The sequence below is a fragment of the Phoca vitulina genome, unplaced genomic scaffold (assembly GCF_004348235.1).
Source record: "Phoca vitulina isolate PV1807 unplaced genomic scaffold, GSC_HSeal_1.0 scaffold42, whole genome shotgun sequence".
NCBI classification, from domain to species: domain Eukaryota; kingdom Metazoa; phylum Chordata; class Mammalia; order Carnivora; family Phocidae; genus Phoca; species Phoca vitulina.
In genome coordinates, this window is record NW_022589745.1 from 6,439,482 (window position 1) to 6,460,847 (window position 21,366).

At 44.2% G+C, this 21,366-nt stretch overlaps 1 protein-coding gene across 2 annotated transcripts in view; it reads right to left on the reverse strand.

Annotated features, from left to right (window-relative positions):
* The window catches only part of MBOAT2 (membrane bound O-acyltransferase domain containing 2), a 123,420-nt gene extending 103,510 nt beyond the window's left edge, over positions 1 to 19,910 (reverse strand). For both annotated transcript variants that reach the window (XR_004302490.1, XM_032430206.1), the window contains exon 1: positions 19,787 to 19,910. Coding sequence is in view for 1 of the 2 variants with exons in the window: in XM_032430206.1 (XP_032286097.1) it covers positions 19,787 to 19,861 (75 nt within the window). In the remaining variant the exon portion in view is untranslated. The remainder of the gene's footprint in view (positions 1 to 19,786) is intronic.
* Positions 19,911 to 21,366: the final 1,456 nt, after the last annotated feature.

A 21,366-nucleotide genomic window follows, 5' to 3' on the forward strand; every position in this document is an offset into this window, starting at 1 on the left:
GAGCTCCGAGTCAAGGATGCCTAACGGAGAAGACAGATGGGAGAACTAACGACTGTCTGGTAATGTTATCTGCCGTTGACCAGAACTTACTGTCTTCTTAAATTTTATCAACATACATACACGTTCCCCTACAGTATTTACTGACTGTTCACATTAATGAGATATATCCAAAAAAGACTTCACTGTATTTTTTCGGTGTTAATTTCTCCTACTTTGTCTTTACTTTTTAATTAGAAAACACATTCTAATATTAACATCTGCAAATTATTCATCAGTCTGCAGCGAAGCCTAACTTCGTTACCACTAACCATTCACGAGAAGAAAAGAAACACAGTAAAACCTAGACAAAATGAAATATTCAGGGTCTGTGTTGTTTTTGCTTACCTGGTTCTTCAGTGAAACAGAAACTGTTTTAACTACGATTGTTAAAAATCTTAAATATATATTTATTGGTCCACCTTCCTTTCTTGGTGTTTACTTTTTTCTATCTCCTCTTTGGCTTAAAAATAATTCAAAGCAGATACCTCTTTTTCTGACTCCAATACCCATACACTTTCACTATGCCATTTTTCTCAGATACCTAGTCGCTGACGGCTACGAGCCAACACAAAATCATCTAGCACCGGAGAGTCAGGAGATAATGAAGAGTTTCTTCTCCCAAGAGCTTACAATCTAGTAAGTACGCAGGAAAAAAAAAAAAAAAAAGATCACAGTCCAGTATGATAACTGCTCTCAGTCACGATAACACGGGTGTTACAGCATGAAGAGCGGCTGACAGTGATTCGGCACTTCCCATGTTCCAAACTCTACATGGAGAAAAGACCTTGTAAAAGTCCTCACCACACCATGTACTACTTGTTGGGGGGACCCTCTGTTCCCCGGGTGTCATCTTTCTCCTAGTAATGCACCTGCCCTACCTACTCCTTCCCATCAGAGGAGAAGCGATTCACTCAACTTCTGGGCTTTCTTTTTTTTTTTTAAGATTTTATTTATTTATTTGACAGAGAGACAGAAAGAGCGCATGCACAGAAGCAGGGGGAGCGGCAGGCAGAGGGAGAGGGAGAAGCAGGCTCCCCCCTGAGCAGGGAGCCCGTTGTGGGACTCGATCCCAGGGCGCTGGGATCGTGACCTGAGCTGAAGGCAGACGCTTCACTGACTGAGCCTCCCAGCCCGTTCTGGGCTTTCTTTACACCTGCCAGTCTACAGGCTGCTTCCCTACTTGGGAAGTTTACTGGGGAAGCTGTGTTTCTTCTGGGGGGAATCTGCAGACACCCAGCTCTGCCTGCACTGGGGGACTTAAACTTACTCCCAGGAGTAAAGCACTGGGAACCCTGCATGGCGGCACCTCAACGTCACCACCTCCAATCCAGCTTCTGTCAGTAAGGCTGACAATCCGATCCATGTCCTCTGACTCTTGCAAATCTCTCTCTTTGGTCTAAATTTGGCAAGAGGGAGTTATTAATGACTAAATCCTAAAACTCCAACATTACCATTATCTCCATTTTACATACAAAGGAACTGAGTTGTCTTTCTATTTAGAGGTTAAATACCTAGTTCCACATTTCCTACCTAAAAAGCAGCACTACCACCATTTCACACCACTGGCTCTCAACAGGAAAAAAATACGTTTCTGAATTGATAATGCATTAATCTTAAAGGGAAATGACAAAAAGGAAATAGAAGTTAATGCTAAGACAGGTCATCTGTTCTATCATTGGCTGCTGATAAATTATAGTTGATTAGCTTTGGGAAACAAAACCTAAAAAATACATATAATCAGGTTCCTAGTTCATTAATACAATGGACAAATATTTATTGAGCACCTCCTATGTGCCAGGCCCCGTCCCAGACACTAGTGGGAAAAAACAGTCCCTCTTCTCATGGAGATTACATTTTAGTAAGAGAAAAAGACAATAAACAAATGAATATATAACGTCAAAATGTATGAAATAATGTTAAGGTCAATATTTTTAAAAATATGACAGAAAGAGGAAAATGACAGGAGGCTCTTTTTTTTTTTTTAAAGCTTTTATTTATTTGTTTTGCGAGAGAGTGAGCATGAGTGGGGAGAGGAGAAGAGGAAGAGAGAGAGAAGAATCTCAAACATACTTCCCACTGTGCACAGAGCCCAACCCAGGGCTCAATCTCACGATCCTGAGATCATGACCTGAGCAGAAATCAAGAGTTGGATGCTTAATTGACTGAGCCACCCAGGTACCCCAAAATGACAGGAGTTTCTATTTTCAAATGGGGAGATCCGAGAAGGCCTCCTTTAGAAGGCCTTGAGCAGAAAGCTACTTTAAGTGAGGGAGTAAGCTATACGGATATCTTGAGCAGGAATATCAAGTGCAAAGGCCTGGAGGCAGGAACATGCTTCAGATATTCAAAGAACTGTGAGAAGGCCAGTGTAGTTGAAACAGAAAGGAGGAAAAACCTGTAGGAAATTAGGTTTGACAAGTTGGTGGGGCCCAATTATGGCAGGACTTGGGATTCTAGTCTCAATAAGAAGAGACTTCCCCAGGGGGCCCTGAGCAGGGATAGGACCTATGACTTAGCACTAAATATCTATCTTCACTTTCTTTACAATACATTTCCTAAAGTAATGTGACAATTTTTTGTTTCTTCTTCATGTGCAGGCAGAGAATCAAGGAAGAGTGGAGTCTCCCTATTATTCTCAGAAACATGAGGCAGGACTCACTAAAAGGAGGATGAAGGAAAAATGGACGTATCTGCTCCATTAACCATGACACCTCATTAGAGGTGACTTCTGAGCATAAGACAGGCAGACACCCAGCCTCCAGCGTCCCTTGACCGTACCATCCGATCCGTAACTGGCACGGTTCCTTTTCACGTTAAAGTCTAACTCAACACCACACAAACTGGAGTAAGAAATGAGCCTGGAATGAGAACATGTAAGCAAATACCATGAATACATTAAGCATGATACCGAAATTCTAGAAATGCTTTTGAGTAACTGATTTGTTTTAAAAACAAACAAACAAACAAAAACCTGCTGGTAGACTTCCAAATGGTTTGGAGGCTTAAAAATTAATTTAGTATCATTTTTCTAAAAATTGGAAGGATCATCCTAAACTTGGAGGCAATGCAAACATCTGACAAACACCTGCAGAGGTAGGCATGCCCGTTGGAGGGACGCAGGAGATCCAGTCCTTGCACCAAAGATCTTGCTCAGTCTAGTCGAGGAAACAACCTAGTAAACCAACACTTCTAAAAACAGTGTACAGAAGAGCACCTCACTGAGTGCCAGCCAGAGGCAAGGGCTACAAAAGGCCACATGCCATCTGTGTTGGGCCTCTTCTCGGTCCCTTCAACCAAGTGCTACGGGCGGGAGAGTGGGGGAAGCATGTCCATAGTTGTGAGCAGACCCTTACCCAAGCCGAGCAGCACTGGCAACTGCCTACACATAAAACATTCCCGTTTTGAACAAGGCAAGGTAACTTCTTTTTTTTTTTTTTAATAGGCTTGAACTCAGGATGGTGAGATCAAGACCTGAGCCGAGATCAAGAGTCGGACGCTTAACCGACTGAGCCGCCCAGGCGCTCCTAGACAAGGTAACTTCTAAAGGGTGTAAGTCTGAAGAAAATTTCAAAAGTGAAAACATGATTAAAAATATTAAAGGAGAAAATAAACTGTGGTAATTAAGAGAAAATGAAAAGTTCTCATAATTGTTTTAAAAAAACAGTAATTTCGCCTATTGCCTCACACCTAAGAAACTTCTTATCCTAAGGAAACAAACAGGCTTATATACCAAATGTATATATAAGGAAATTTATTGCGAAAAATTATATACAACCTGAGGAATAATTAAACGATATACCATCCAAATGTTGTAACATCATATAGGTTCTGAAAAGTAATTTAATAAAATTGGAAATGATTTTCAAGATGCTAAGTAAAAATAAAAGGTTATAAAAATTTAATATTCGGGTATGTACTCAATTTTGTTTAAACACACACACGAGTCAGCAAAAGTAGCCTGAGTTGAAGAATAATGTGTGATTTTCCAATTTTCATCTCTATATTCTGTATCTTATAAATTTTACACAATGAATTATGTATTTTTTTTTTTTTTAAAGATTTTATTTATTTATTTGACAGAGAGAGAGAGTGAGTGCAGGAACACAAGCAGGGGGAGTGGGAGTGGGAGAGGGAGAAGCAGCCTTCCCGCCGAGCAGGGAGCCCGATGCGGGGCTCGATCCCAGGATCCTGGGATCATGACCTGAGCCGAAGGCAGACGCTTAACGACTGAGCCACCCAGGCGCCCCTATGTATTATTTTTTAAATCAGATAGAAAATATACAAACTAAGTTCAGTTGCCTATTAGGGTACATAATACATCATTGGTAAAAACACAAATGAAATAAAAAATGCATAAATACCAATGAATTTGTATGTAATATAAGAAGAATCAGCTCCCAAAGAGAGGGGAAAAAAAAAAAAAAAAAATAAATATATATATGAAATACAAAATACAAAAAATATATATATATATATATATGAAATACCTAATTTCACCCACTTTTCAAGTTACAGATAAACTGAAGTTTGGTTTTGCCTTGTTATTCAGCCCAAAACCACTGTTCTGCTTTGGTTTGGGTCTTGGCCTGTAAAAGGCCAAAAGGCCTGATGCCTATTTCCCGGTATCCCTGAATTTCTCATTGATCTCAATTTTATCTCATGAGATAACTTAACCTATCATTATTTCTGAGCAGCAAAGTAACACCAACATTACAAACAATGCGCGTCATTCACATTTATTCTTCACAATGAATATTAACTTTCAAATATATGTAGGTAAGCACTATACATTTAACTTGGAGTAAATTCACCTTATAGGATTTATATATTACTAATCTATCAGGTAAAATATAACTACATGTTTCTTACCACAAGAGTAAAATGCTGTTATAATTAATAAGTACAAAAGCTATTAGTTATTTAGTTCCATTTAAGTCATGAAAAATGACCTTTTTTAATGAAAATGCTCTATTTGGGAATTCTACACATCTTGTAAGAATGAATTAAAAATGGAAATAATCAGCTCTGCTATCTCAATTTCACATGCAGAAAAACTCTAAACTCACAATAATAACCATAATGAACCATACATACACAATAAAAATATATGAGAACTATGAAGAAAAAGAAGGCGTAAAAGAGAACTAGGGTATCCAAAACATGTTTTGTTTCTCGCTAATTAAACCTCAAGTCAACAGTCTTCATAAGAATGTTCAAAAAGAGAATTCCTATTGTTTTGAATCTACGGAGGGAAACAAATGTTTGCAGAAATAATTAGAAGACATCATCAATCATTTTCAGGAGTTGAAGACAAAAAAATTCTCAAGATTTGCCTGGATAATATTCAGCTTTAACTCAATGTTGATTTTAACCATTCAGCCATTAGACATTTAACTAAAAATGTGATTTGACGGACCCCTATTTAAACATAGTCTTAGATGACACTTTTCCAGCATTTCATCCATGCTCTTCAGGTATGCTCTTTTTTTCACACCTGAACCCACAATCAGCCGGCTGTGTACAAGGAGGCCACTGGGTCTAAAGAAGTGGCATTTGGGGCATGCTCAATGGTTTCTATCATTGTCCCAAATGTATCATTTATGAGAACATCCTCCATTACTCAATCAGTAATTTTATTTTTTAGTACATATTAGTAAATAATAGAGGGAAAAAGCAATAAATCTGCAAACAAGTATGCCAAGAATGCAATACTCTCAGGAGGGCAACACTCCGAAACTGAATCTCCAGAAGTGGGGCATCCACCCCACAACAGCACAAGTGCTCACCCATAAGCCCATGCATTCCAGATTAGAAGATTTCGGGGTATTGATACCTAATTTACTAAAGTGTAGTTGCTCAGAAGCCAACCATGTAAAGAAAGAATGGAATGTCTCCAATGACCTAAAAGGTAACCATGAAGAGATGGGCTTAAACAGAGCATTTCTGGATTATTTCAGAAAGTTTATGGGCCCCAGGATGACAAGCTCCCTCGCAGCCACCGCTATCCAGAACTAACTAACTAACTGCCCCAACAGAGGGAGCAAGCTCTCCCATCACAGAAGTGTCCAAGGAGAAGCCAGATGGCCATCCACCAGAGACTTCCGCGCGAAGACTGTATTCCACAGGAGCAGCGCTCACCCAAGGTGCGATGGCGCCATCGCTCATGGAGCACTTGCTCTGTGGTACAGAAAGAGCGCGGCCCAAGCGGCTCACGTGGCTTGTGATGCTCCAGGGCAGAACCACAACCTGAACCTAAGCTGACTCTGGCACCTATGATCTTAACCACTGGAATCTTAATGCACGAAGCATGTTTGCTTTTTAATCAGCGACATCATCAGACCCTGTCCATCTCCTCTCACTCTCTGCGGTACGAGGCCTCACGCAAAGCCTGGCCAGCAATCAGTATTTCCTGAAGGAGTGAGCCTGCCCTGCTTTCCTTCGCAAACAGTTTCCTCAACTGCACGTTGCACAGCCTCTCTGGGATGCCAGGAAAATTCACCCTTCAAGATTTTTGTCTCGAATATTACCTTGAATGACCAATCCAAACCTGAGTTACAGCTGCTTTTCCCTAGATGATTCCAGAGTGTGATGGAGCCTGCCCTGCTCTCCCACAGTCACAGAACTGTAGCTGGACGTGGCTGCCCAGGTAGGTGACACTGACCAGCCCCCAGCCAACCGCCCTCCCCCCAACCATCTCCTTGCTGTGACCTGTGGCCATGTTCCAAAGCTCTAGCAAAAGGAATGAGTCACAGTGGTATGTATCTGCCACTTCTGGCCCTCAACTGTGACCACGTGGGTTCTTTCCCCTGGAACCTGCCAAGTTCTCAAAGTACAGTCGTCAGGGCAGCGGCAGTGACATCTGTGAACCCCCTCCTCTTGCAAATTATCAGGCCCCAACCTGGACCTACTGAATGAGAAACCTGTTCATAGGGCCCAGCAACCTGTGTTTTCAGCAAGTGCAGCGGGGGATCCTCATGCCACCCCAAGCTCAAGGACCACTGTCGTAAGCAAACCAGCCTCAACCAGGCTGACGGTAAGGCCCCAGGTGGAAGAACAAGGTGTTGAAAGGAGCACAGGTGTTTGTAGGACCAGGTGGTGCATAACTATGCACCAGTCTAGACCATTTGCATCAAAACTGTTATGTGAGGAAAATAAACGACTATCTCTAAGTCAATGGCTTATTGTTGGGATTCTCTGTTGTAGGCGCCTTATCCAAACTAATTCCAACTAAGCCACCCAGGCACCCCAGCAACTTTCCTTTTTTAAAAAATGTTCTAAAGTTGGGGCGCCTAGGTGGCTCAGTCGGTTAAGCATCAGCCTTCAGCTCAGGTCATGATCCCAGAGTGCTGGGATCAAGCCCCACAACGAGCCCCACATGGGGCTCTAAGCTCAGCTGGGAGTCTGCTTCTCCCTCTCCCCGCCCCCTGCTTGTTCTCTCTCTATCTCTCTTCTCTCTCTCAAAAAAAATAAAATCTTAAAAAAAAAAAAAGTGTTCTAAAAGTACCAACATTCACTGCAGACCACAACCCTACAACAATTTACAAATTTCCATAATCATTCTCAAAGGATACCAATTTGTCAAAGGTTTGTCTTCTACGTGACTACTACCTAGTTTACTTGATCCCCAGTTTCAGAGAAGGCTCTGGATTTTGGTCACGGTCCACCTTCCCGGGGTATGACTTACAGTGATACACAACACCTTTGGCTTTCCTTTGCTGGGCCTCGCCCTGTTGCACACTGTTTGTTGTCCAACACAGGGATGGCTAATCTTGCTAATCCGTGTCACCAGCCTAGCCAAGGCACACTGACCTACAGGGCCGTTCTTCATTTTACAAGAGCTAAACCTTCAATATCATACATTTACCTAATCTAGAATTAGGGACAAAATAGGGAAATGCAGTTTAACTTTTCACTATTTTCCAGAGGCCCCTGCTTTCAATAAAATCAATACAAAAAGGAAAACAATCCAGGACCAGCTTTGGGCATTATTCCAATTTATTTTGTCTTTGCTGAAATGGTCCCAACATCCTTTTGTCTTTAATATTCTGAGGATTTTTTTTTAAATCTACTCAAGTGTTGGCTACCAAAGTTACTTTATAAATTACTTTATAGTCCTATGTGGTAAACTCTGAGTCTGTGCCAAAAACCTTCTTAGAACAGCATATTTCTCCATTAATTTATATTTCCTGTACTTTAAAAAGGAAACCACTTTAGAATGGAATCCTTCCAATCCATATTGAAAATTGTAACAAATATACAGTTTGACGGGACGCCTGGGTGGCTCAGTCGGTTAAGCGTCTGCCTTCGGCTCAGGTCATGATCCCAGGGTCCTGGGATCGAGTCCCGCATCGGGCTCCCTGCTCCGCGGGGAGCCTGCTTCTCCCTCTGCCTCTGTCTCTCTCTGTGTCTCTCATGAATAAATAAATAAAATCTTAAAAAAAAAAAAAAAAAGATTTAAAATATACAGTTTGACAATACCCCAAATTCTCTTTCAATTTTGACTATCGGAATTTCCATTCAAATCCAATGGAAGGCTGAAGCTCAATTTCGTGATGCCAAATACACCAAGACTTTCCTTTACTATGTGATTTAACAATATTTTACAAGAACAAAAGGAAAAGACACACTAGTCTGATACTGTAGGAAAGGTACAGAAACCACCTCATAGCAGGATTATCGTCTTAGACTAAGGACCCCTTAACTATCTCCAAAGATACTAAGGACCAGCAAGGGAAGCTTCGCCCTGCCCTCTACCTTCAACTTCCTGGCTCTACTCAGACACCCAGTCTTCGTCATTTCTATTCTTGGTAAGCAGCTAACATGAACAGCTGTGCCAGTCCAGTATTAGAAAAGGCACGCTAAGACTCACAGTGAAGCAACTGTAGATTAAACTTAAACTCCAAAGCCTGAATAGTTATCACAAGACAAAACAGTCTGGCCAAAATTCAATGTACACTCCAAAAAAACCGAAAAACTGGTAGGGGCTTATAAAGCAATCAAGACCTTTTCAAATATTATTTTATTCTCTATTAGCTAGACATTTTTTTTTTAATGTCACACCCCCTAAGACAGCCTGAACAACTTAGATCAGTTAATCACTGTAATACTGGATCTGTAAAAAGAATGAAATGATAGTTGTGTGAGAGTCCAACCTTCCCTCTTTAAAGGGATATTAACTTTCTGGGGCACCGGGATGGTGCAGTCAGTTGGGCATCTGACCCTTGGTTTCTGTTCAGGTTGTGGCCTCTTGGTTGTGGGATCGAGCCCCACGTCGGTCTCTGCACTCAGTGCGGAGTTGGCTTCAGATTCTTTCTCCCTCTCTCTGCCCCTTCCTGCTCTCTCTTTCTCCCTCAAATAAAAGGATAAAATCTTTAAAAAAATAAAAAATAAAAAAATAAAGGGATATTAATGTTCAAGATTATTTCCAAGATATGACCCACTCCCAAGGGAAAAAAACTAGTTGGGGAAAACTTAATTTGAAATTCTGTTGGCCAATTAAAGGATGAAATTACCAAGTGATGAAATCTAGAATTACTTCTTCAACTACTGCATGAGTTTCCAGCCTTCTCTAGTCCTGAGTGCCGGCTATAGTTATTATCTGGTCTACCCTTGTTCCAGGGCAATAAACTTCAGAGCGGACTGACCACCGTCCACTGTAACAGAAACTGCTACCTACTTCTTAATGCCCAATAAGCTAAATCTGGCTTGTTCATGTTGCTCGAGCTCAAAAAAAGAAAACCTAAGGATATTTCAGCCAAAATCTTAAAAATCCTATTTTCACAAAAATCTAGCATTCCAGCTTCCCTTGAAAAATCAGCTTTGGTGACCATCAGCAAAATGGAGTGAGGGCTTTCTTTTAGAGTGAGCATGGGCTTTCCAGATGGCCACGCTGTCCACGCCTCCTAAAAGGGCGGCACCTACACTGACGTTCATTTACATTCCTTGCCTGGTGCCCTCTAGACATGTGCATTTGGAATTTATGTTGGCACTACTACTTCACCTAAGCTGTGACCTGGTCAGCCAAATGGCACCTTCCAATAAACAAAAACTCCCAGGGTTTACTCAGACAGTTTAACGCTGGTCTCGGGCAATTCTGCTTTTATACATACAACTTCTAGAAATTCATTGCAGGTCTTTACATTTATCTCTGAAATGTAATACTGTTAAATTAGATGCATTCAATTCAATCACTATTGGGCACCCACTAGACTAGTGGTTTTGCAAAAAGGCAGAGCCTTTCTTTCCATTCAGTTTTAACAAGGTAAGTATCCATCTGAAACTAATAACACACTCTATGCTAACTGAATTTAAGTAAAATAAGTTAAAAAAGAAAAAAAAAAGGTAAGTATCACCTAAATATCTTTCATGTGCATAGATCTACATATAATTTAGTTTCAAAAAGAAAAGGATTCAGGGGGGCGCCTGGATGGCTCAGTTGGTAAGCATCTGCCTTCAGCTCAGGTCATGATCCTGGGGTCTTGGGATTGAGCCCTGTTATCAGGCTCCCTGCTCAGCGGGGAGTCTGCTTCTCCCTCTCCTTCTTCCCCTTCCCCCTACCTGTGCTCTCACTCTCGCACTCTCTCTCACTCTCCCAAATAAATAAATAAATAAAATCTTAAAAAAAAAAAACTGTTTAAAAAGAAAAGGATTCAGAATTTGTTTGTATAAGCAGAGAGCTATTTATTTCAATATACATGCAACTGAGTAACTTAAGTATATCCAAAATAAAATTTAAAAAATCATGTATTACCTGTAAATCCGACCTTCCACAAACACCTACTTTGGCACAGAAATCCTCTAAAACCTAAGAAAGTTCCTATGGGATTATGGATTAAAACAGAAAGTATGTTACATTTTTGTCCAGTGCCTAGATAGATAGGAGCAAGGCGAGCTGGTCAGAGGCCTGGGCCTTCACAGAAGAGTGAGGTCCATCTGGCTGGCAGCTGGGGGGGGTCCCCTAACTTCCCCACTCCACGAGGACACTGGCTGCCCGAGAGAATCCAGTGTTGAACCTGCTGCTGGCCGGTCTTCCCCGGATTGGCTGGTTCCAGGCCAGGGGGAAGATATAGCAAAGGAGCCCTTCTAGAAGAGCCCCGCTGAAAGGGGAGAGGGCGTGGCACCAAAAGTGGCAGCCCTTTGTTCTTCATGAATAAAGACAATTATGCACTCTGAAGGCTTCTTTATTCTGAATCTCCTGATAACAATGCTGATAAAGCTTCTCTTTTCAATCACCCCTAATCACCCCTTATCGCCAGACACTGTAATCATGTAGCTCAGAATACTGGTACCGCTCATGGTTATCTTCATTTCCTTTTTGAATAATCATCACAGTCCTCCAAAATTCTTCACTGCTTTACCAGTCGCCTTTTAAGTAACCCTCTTGAAGAAAATAAAGTCGCCAAAAGAGTCGCTGGAGCCTCCTTCTGACGGAGGGATGTGCTGTGCGGTCTTTAGTGAGCCTCACCACGCGGGCCTGTGACACTCAGGGCTACGCGGCCGCTAGGAGGCTCAGTAGCGACCAGCTGGAGGAGAACAAGTCACAGGGGGGACCTGAACCCAATTTGGGGAGCTCTTAGCCAGCTGCGCTGCAAAGACAAGGAAGCGCCTCATCCAGTGAAGGGCCACCACTGATTTCCCGGCCCCCAACAGTGAGCGTCCGCTCTGTGTGCCGTGAGCACGACCTCCTCGTGGGGCAGGGCCCACCAGCTGCCACATTTTATAGACCAGGCCACTGCTGCTTGCAAAAGACCAGTCGATGCTAAGGCCACACCGCTAAGAAACAATGATCACTGGTGCCCCCCTGTGCTGTCCCCACAGGAGTCCCACCGACTCCAAGCACAGTCTAAGCCAGTCCTAAGCATGAGGGATACAAACATGAGTATGAGGAGGCCCCTATTCTTTTTTTTTTAAGGTTCTTTTTTAAGATTTTATTTACTTATTTGACAGAGAGAGACACAGCAAGAGAGGGAACACAAGCAGGGGGAGTGGGAGAGGGAGAAGCAGGCCTCCCGCGGAGCAGGGAGCCTGATGTGGGGCTCGATCCCAGGACCCTGGGACCATGACCTGAGCCGAAGGAAGATGCTTAACGACTGAGCCACCCAGGCGCCCCAAGGAGGCCCCTCTTCTTAAGCAACTGATAGCCCAGCAGGGAGAGGTGTAAAATGAGCAAATAAAATAATTTGTTTAAAGGTGGTACAGGGCCCATCAGAGCAGGCTAAAGCAGGAGGGGGCATGAGGCAGTTGCTTGGGAGGCCTCATCAACAAGGGGGGGCCACATCCCCTGGAAACCAAAGGGGGGGTTCTCCCACCACTGCTTCCTAGAGCTGGAAGGATATGCACATTTGAGAAGTGGCCAGAGGAAAGGGGAAAAACCCCAAGACTGCCCATTAACTCCTTCCTAAGAAAGACAGATAGGGACGATAGTGGGCTTTTGCTCCACAGACAGGGAGGGGCTGGTGGGAGTGCAGAGCCGAGGAGAGAGGCTGAGCAGGATGACTTCAGACAGAGGAGAAGCTTACTCCAAGGCAGGGAGTGAAAAGACAGGAAAACATACTGGAGGGAGCACTGAGTGAGTGAGTCCACAGATACTTCAGCAGCAGAGGGGGATTTAGACCCCCACTCCAGCACTCCTGCTCGCCCGGCCTTTGGCATTACACTGCCTGGTCTATGCAGGGGGCTCTGAATAATAAAAAAGGAAATAATAATATTTCCAGCCAATCCGGGGGCAAGCTTCAAATAATAATAAAAAATAATTTTAAAAAATATAATAATAATAAAAAATTTTAAAAAGCCACACTTAAGAGGTTCTAGGCCTATCCCTATCCTTTGGGGGCCAATGGTTCTCAAAGGAGGCTTGCGGTAGGAATTGGGGGGGTGGGCAACGCCTCTCAAGGGGCAGGTCTCACGTTCAGGAGAGACCCCACGTTCTGACTCCCGACACTGTCTACACACGAGGTTATACACACAGTCACTAGAGATGAACGACAGGATTGAAGGGAGACGTGGACATCATTCAACAAAAAGCCTGTCCCATCTCAGGGCCGTATTGCCTAGAGTACACTATGAATTTTATTTTTCCAAATCTTGGGATCATATTGCCAACGGCACCATTACACTGCATTGTATTTTAAAGGTTACCCGTTAAATGATTAAATACAAGTGTTTAAAAAATACATCACACTGTTATAGCCTTTCAGTCATATGGAGACCCTTAAAAAGCTCTCTAACGCTGACGGTAGTGGGGGCAGGGAGTGAGGAGGAGCCTGGTCAAAAACACAGGTTCCCTGGCCCTCGTTCAGAAGGTGCTGGGTAGACACTGAGAATCTATATTTATAACAACGATCCCAAGTGATTTTTGATACAAGTGATCTCAGGGCCGCGCTTGAAAGAGCACTGCATTAGGCAGCAGGGGAGCTGTGAGGAGTCTTACCCAGGGAAGGAACTGATGAGGAGTGCATTTCTTAAAGTTTGCAATTTGGCTGTTAGTGTTGGAGGCAGAAGCCTGATTACAATGGTTGTAAGAGTGAAAATGGAAACAGCAAGAACCAACTATTCTTTCAAAATGTATGACTGAGAAGAGACAGAATGAGGATGTGCGCTGAGGAGAAAAACAAAAGGGTTTTTATTTGTATTCAGCAGGTAGAGAAATGAGTAATATTGTAAAATACTTATTAGTAATCATATTGTTGTGGATATTTAAATGCCTCCAGATCCACCCTCCAGTTTAACTCTGTGCCCCCAAATCATCGATTGCCCTCTGAAGGAGACACCAGCAGGAGATGGAGTATGGGAGGGAATCATCTCTCCCATCCTGCTCCCTCAAGTTCAGCGCAGGAGGCCACAGTGCCTCTGGGAGCAGCCCTCAGGGCTCCCCCTTGGGGTTCTGCTCCTTCCCTCCCCTTGTCTCTCTAGGCCAAGTGAAGCTGGTACTGGGGGACTGTACTATTCCGTGATTTCCCTGCCCTTATCTTAGTAAATAGTTCTTAAGGTCTCCTTGGTTACCTAGTTCAATCTGGCTCCCACCAGAATCCTGCCTGATACCTGTAACACTAAACAGAATAAAGGCCAGAAGAGTATTAAATCCAAAATGCTTTTGTGGTTCAAATAAGAAATCAGTCACTTCAAATGGGATTCAGAAAAAGATTTATAGGCAAGGTGTACTGGACGCAGAATTGGAAGAATGCTTAGGATTTGGATAAGCCCAGGAAGAAGAAGGGACGCGTCATTAGCGCCGAACTGTTCAGATCTCCTGAATCCTGATTCTATCTCTTCACACATCAGCTACCCCCCACCTTTTCCACACCCTACAGATAGACCAAGCATGACTTCAGGCTTCACCCACGCCATTCATAAAATTATTAAATGATCACTCTTTTGAGGACTGTGTTTATGGCTTACTTTATTCTTTAAAAAGTCTTGTCAAGTGCCATCATTGTGGAATCCCACCTGTTAGCAGACTGCGGGCAAAAGCTGTGTGTGTGTGTGTGTGTGTGTGTGTGAGTTGTTTCGATTATTTCCCTGGAAAGTCAGCCCTGACAGACCACAGTCAACAGAGACGAGGGTTATCTGTACTTATCAAGGCAGTGCCGACACAGGGAGCTTGAAAGCAGGGGGACAAAGAACTCCTGAAGCTGTGAAGAAGCAGAAAAGCCACTTCTGACTCCAAACTCAAAACTAGATTTTAATCCTAATTTAATCACTGTGTGGGCATAGGACTGAACCTCCACCTCATATTTCCCTTCCCAAAAAGGAAGTCCTAAAGATTAAAAACGGAATACACACACACAGATGTTAACTTACACACACCTCATAATCTGTGGAGAGGAAAGGTGTATCAAACATATATGAGGAGCCGGGTGCTCTGCACAGATTATGTGTTTTAATCTTCACAGTAATCTACAACTAGGTGTTATTTATTATTTATTTTACAGATGAGGAGACTGGGGTTTAAAGAAAAATGCAGTAATTTGCCAAAGAGCCCGGGGCCAGCCGAGTCTGGCTGCAGACCCAATTAAGCCTTTTCCACTACAGCACCACACTACTACTTCCTACAGATAAAGGGACAGAGTTCGGGGAAACCAACGTTAACTGCAATGTTCAGGGCATGTGGTTATTTTGCTTAGCTGCTTCAGATTAAACAGAGAGGCAGTTTCAATTCTTCCTGTTGAAAACTTCTTCAAAACTTATTAGTCCATTTTCCTCCCTTAAGTTTTTATTTATATTCCTTCCAACTCGGTCCAGAAAGAATTTGGGGCAGCTTCTTCAGTTAATGAAACAAACACAGAATCATGGAATTTTAAAACTAAGCACAACACACATTTTACACAGAAGGAAACTCATTTATGTAAAGTGACATATCTAAAATTAGTTAACTGACAGGGCCTAAAATACAGATTCAAGATTCCAAGTTCCATATGCCTTCCTTATTAAAAGGAAATCTTCCACAGCAGATTGTCCCAGTATTTTCTGGGTTCTCATGATGAAGACTGATGCTCATTATGGGTGTAAAAGTAGACAGGACAGACAAATGAGTTAAATATTTATGTCCTAAACCTAAAGCATTCAAATGGCGGCTTTAAAATAAAATTAATCCTTGATGTGCTTGTTTCGTTGCTATTCACCTTCTTCCCCCTAAAAGTCATAATCCGAAAAAGACCCAATACTGAAAACTCCGCTTATTTCTTCATCTGTAAAATGGGGTTCATCATAGCACAGACCTGTGGAGGATTAAATAAGCTAATAACTACTCCTTTCCCAAACATATTGCTTCACTTCATTGGATGCCTACATTATGGCGGGGGGGGGGGGGGGGGGGGGGGAGGGAGATACAGAAAAGGTCAATCAACAAACTGACCAAAATGGAACCAGGATTTTATTAGCCTCCATCCACACTTTTTTCTCTCTTACAGACACACACAGTTTTCCCTATTCAAACCATTACCACCAGCACTTCAGTGTTTGGGAAGTTCTCTATCTCCAGTCTCTCCTCCCAAAACACACGGGTAACCCAGATCTACAACAGTGATGAACCAAAATTATTTGCTACATGTTAAGACTATAAATTACAATTGACCTTTCACTCAAATGGTTAATACCATAACCCGTATAACATATATATAATATATATACATATGGCTAAAATATATCAGACCTTGAATCTCACCTGACTTCACAAGGTATTGTGAGGCTCCATTAAATCATACAATGTGGTGAAAGAGGTCTGTAAGCTGTAAGGTGTTACCCACTGTAATTATTACCTGACTTTGCAGGATTAACTACAACAAGTCATCCTCCTTCTCCCACCCATCTTTTTCTCCCTCCTCCAAACCTTTCAAAATATCTTGAGTCTCCCTCTTGCCCTCTCTCCCCGCCCAAACAGCTCCATCCATCATCTCTAAAATGATGACCCTGTCCCCAAACAGGACTGTTTGATGAGGCCAACTGGCTGCCAAGAATGCCAACCTGGAAACCCTGTCGCTGGGGAAATTTACTCCAGTTTCAAAGTATAACCGCATCATGGGAAATAAGGACAGAAAATGGTAAAAGGGAAAGACAGAGAAAGGGAAGGAGGAGGAAGAGGATGCCAGAGCAGCCTCAGTCTGGTAACTCAGTTAGGTCAATCAAGTGTATTAGAACGTATGATACGATGAGATTAAAAAAAAAAAAAAAAAAACTCCACTCTAAAAAAATAGGTTGATCTGGGACACGTAATTATTCTCACTTTGGGGTCTTTAAAAAATTCACCACACCAGCAGCTAATAAAGAACACAATTATATTCAATGACATCTGATGGCTTCTCCACAGCACGTTTGGCCCTTGTCTTGGCACAGCTCTCCCTCAGTCCAAATCCTCCTCAAAACCCGCTCTCCATCTACCCCTTCCATGATGACCACCCCAGAAATAAAGTCACCTGGAATGCAAGACCTAGAAAGGGGAAACATCAGATGCTTAAAGCATCATTTACCCTCACTCCATATTGCAGTTAATATTTTCATTTAAATTTAAGGCATACTGAACAAATACTATGGTTACCTCAAGGTCACTCTGCAATTCTCAGTTAGGATTAACCAACCCAGGAGTCTAAGGCAAAATCTGCTCCTTTTCCTTGCCTGGTCTTACTGCAAAACATTTCTCCTTTCTCCCTTAACTTATACCCTACAATGTGCATTTGTATATTCCATACAGACCAGTATTTTCTATCATTTCATAAATTCTACGCTCACTCTTGTACAAGAGTTAAACTATTTCTCTGGCCCTAAGGTCCTTTTCTGCCTCTGACATTCAACAACTGCTTTTTTAATTTCCTAAATTTTCAAAACACTGTTAATTAGCACATACCAAATTAACATACTAACAAGTTATATTTTTACACTTTTCATTTCCTGATTTGTCTTTTTCCTGTTGAATCACACTATTTGATTACAAGTAATTCTTAGGCTTCCTCTCAACTTGAACTCAATTATTTACATGTTACAAAAATTAATTTCTATTTTGCTCAATTTTAAAGTAATGATTAAACGACTCTTTATCAATCCAATTTACAACATGAGTTTTTAGTTATCGCAAGAGTTTTCTCGGCAAAAAAGTCAATTCTTCAGTGCTTCAAAGAAATAGTTTCTTAGCACTATAAAAAGTTAAGGTGTGTGCAGTTATTAATCCAAATTCTTAAGATTTGCTTAGAGAAGAGGAAACAACTCAAAATACAAATGGCTGCAAAAATTCAGAGCTGTCCCGAGAGAATGAAGATTGTCCAAGATACCAAATCAAGACCTACAGATAATAAAGAAGTCAAAATTTTAAGTCCTGTCACCTTCCCTTGAGACTCCTATTTATTTCAGGACTGAAAACAACTTGCTCTGGATTGCTGAGATGTTTACATAAGTTCACTAATACTAAATCACTTTAAAAAGTTATAAGCATTATATAAATTAAAAGGCATTAGCATAGTAAAAAAAAAAATTCATCACGGTGGGCAGAAAAAGAATACACCTGTTCCCTAAAATTAATGAAAAGTCATATGGTGATAGATGGTAACTACACTTATCTGGTGAGCACTGTGTAATGTACAGAATTGTCCAATCACTATGTTGTACACCTGAAATTAATACAACACTATATGTCAACTTTGCCTCAACTAAAAAGAAAAAAGTCTGAGGCCTATCTCCCTGCTCCTCACCATCAAAAAAATTATTAAACAGATACCTACCCTGCATTTGCTGACACCCTAGCAACAACCTACTTTAAGTCAGGAGTGTAATACAATAAAAGGTCATACTGTAGTTCAGTTTGGAAAAGTGAGACTCCTCCACAGGGCTGAGAAGATTAAAAAAAAAAAATCCTACATTCTGATCAGTTCATTAATAAACAGAGAAGACGACTACCTTAGTAGAGTACATGATTAATTTCACTACTGGTACTTTATTAGTACAATATGTGTTCTAACTGTTGCTCAAGATTTGTAGGGGATAGGTATTTTACCATGAATCAAAAATTATAACTGAAATAGAAGTAAGGGATTCAGATCCAAACAGTAAAATTTTTGATATACTCAGGCACACTTCAGCCTTTAAAAAAACAAAAAACAAAAAGCAGTAAAGCACAAAGCAAGTTAGTGTCATAATGTCAGGTACGGGAGTGGTTTCCCATCTCGCTATGAAACCTGGACACAGAGGAATCCTGCCTTATAAATGAAATCCCTGATGACATCAAATGACAGCAACACTCTCAAGAAAAGGACAGTGAACCAGGATCCCTCGTAAAGTGCAAACACTTCTAGATCGAGCACACCTGAAATAATTTGAAGCAAAAAATTCAGTTAATTACCTCTAGCCTGGGGCTAGAGCAACTATCTCCACGGCCTCCTTCCCCAACAACTACCCTAAATGTCACTCAGAGAAAATACTTCCAAACTTTTTCTCAATAAAAATGGCGCTGCTTTTCCCATCACAATACTGTTTATTTCTCAACAATCCTTAGGCCTTTCACACAAACTCAACTGGCCTTTATCTCAATACCCCCCCTTACCTAAACAGTGTCCTATATTTTTTTGAGGGGTGGGAGAGAGGGGTAAGGTGTCTTCTTCCAACAAGGTTGCAACTTTCTCAGCTAGAAACCCTGGGATTATTATCTCACTCTGACTTTTCTTCCTAACCTCTGCCTTCCCCGCAAACTGTTGCCTGTGAAACAAGCCACACTTCAAAGCCAACTGTCCCAAGGTGCAGGTCGTAGCGCCCTAAGCTGACCTCCCCCACGCCACGCTCGCGAGTCTAGCGCACTCTCCACTGAGGTACATCCATCCTGCTTCCCCGTGGGGCATTCGATGCCACGCGCGCAGGGCACAGACACCCCGGCTTCGCCAAAGCACAGCCTTTCTACACCGTCTACACCCGTGCCCACACGCACTGCAAGTGGCTTCGGGACTCCGGATCGCCGAGTGCCCGGCGCACGCACGACCCGGGTCGGGGAGCTGCCGTGGCGGGCAGCAGGGCCAGGCATGCACGCGCGCACGTCGGTGCCCGGAGCCCCCCCGGGCTGCACGGGCACGGCCGGGATGGGGGCTGGGTGGGCACGCTGGGGAGGGGCGGCTGGCGCGAGATGGCGCGCGCACAATAACAGGCGGGTCGCCCCCTCCCCTCAAGGGGCGGCCCCCGCCGCAGCCCGTGCCCCGGGTCCCGGCTCCCGCGCGGATGGCACACGGCCGGGGAGGGGGCGGCGAGGGCGCGACGCCAGCAGGGCCGCCTCGGGTACCTGGTCGATGGGCAGCTGCACGGCGTTGCTGAGGGGCTGCAGCAGGGTGGAGCCCGTGGTGCTGGTGGTGGCCATGGCCGGCCTGGCGCTCCGCCCGCCGCGCTCCGGCCGCCCGCGCCGCTCGCCCGCGCGCCGTGCCGGGCGACGCCGAGGATGGGGATGCAGCCGGCGCGCCTGCCCCCTGGCCGCCCGCGGTGTGAGCGGCGCGGGGCGGGGCCAGGGAGGGGCCGGGGGCGGTGACCGGCTCGGCCCTTCCCCGGCGCCCCCGCCCTCGCCCGCGCGCCCGCGCCCCTGCCCGCGCCCGCGCCCGCGTCCCCGGCCGCCCGCGCCCGCGCCCGCCCCGCCCCCTGACTTCCAGCAGCTTCCAGCGCCCCCTCCCCACCTCGCGCGCCCTCGCGCCAGACAGCCCCGCCGCCCAATCGCGGCGCGGCGCCTCGACGCCCGCAGCCAATCAGAGGGCGCCGGCCGCGCCGCGCCCCACCCCTATCTCAGGCCTCGGCGAGGGGGCGAGGGGACGCCGTGCGGAGGCGAAGGGGTGTACGCGGGTGGCCCTGCGCGGTGCGGGTGTGGGAATTTCGCCCTGTCACCCCATCTTCGTCCTTCCCGACAGTCGGCGGACAGCCACCGTTCTCTAGGAGGAACCCTGGACAACAAAGGGGAACGGGGTGGCCTCCAGACAAAGGGGCGACGTGAGGGTCGCCGTCGAGCCAGCGCTGGGGGAAGCTGGGAACAAAGCCGGGAGGCTGGGAGGAGGAGGGCCACAAACCAAAAATGTGACCTGGATAAGATGTCCCTTTGTCTTGTGTGGAAAGCCCAAACTTGAAGCCAGCCCCGGTCGTGTGTGCCTCTCAGTCGCCGCGAAGTCCCCAGGGCCCTCCAGGGGTGAGAGACCCCGCTGCAGCTGGCCCCGGGGCCGGAGACTCTTCCCGCCTGAACCGCTCTTGGTGGCCAGCCGCGGGTCGCTAAGGACCCGCCTGACTCCGAAGGAACGGGAGTCTGAGCAACGCCCCGCAGACGCCTTCTCCCCCAGTCCCCACTGCTGTGCTGTTTCCGCACACCTTCCATCGCCGGCTGGTCGGTGTGTGATAGGATGTCTGATGTATCTGCCCAGACTTCATGAAAGTGAACCATTTGAGTTCCTTAAAAATGCAAGTGTCAACTTTTGTGTAGAAGACTTCGAAAGGATTCTTGGAGGAGAATATCAGGAAAGCGCAAAATGCAACGATTTAACAATCTGAAATTTTTGGTAGAAACAGCTAATGGTTAGTGAGAGTTCAACTACAGGTTAAACACTTTGCTTTGAATGCTTTGAATGCTTTAGAGGTACCGATGTCCACAGCAAACCATGGGACATAAGTACTATTACCACCCTCAAATCGAATTGAGTCACAGAGAAGTTCAGTAAGTTCCCAAAAGAGCACAGCTAATAAATAGCAGAGAAAGGATTGAGGTCCAAGTAATCTATTTTCAGAGTTTATCTTTTAAACACTAGGCCCTCTTCTTCCTCACCCTTAAACCCAGTCCAGAAATTCTCATAAGCTCTTAGGTGCTCCATTTACTAGATTACTACCTAGTCTTGG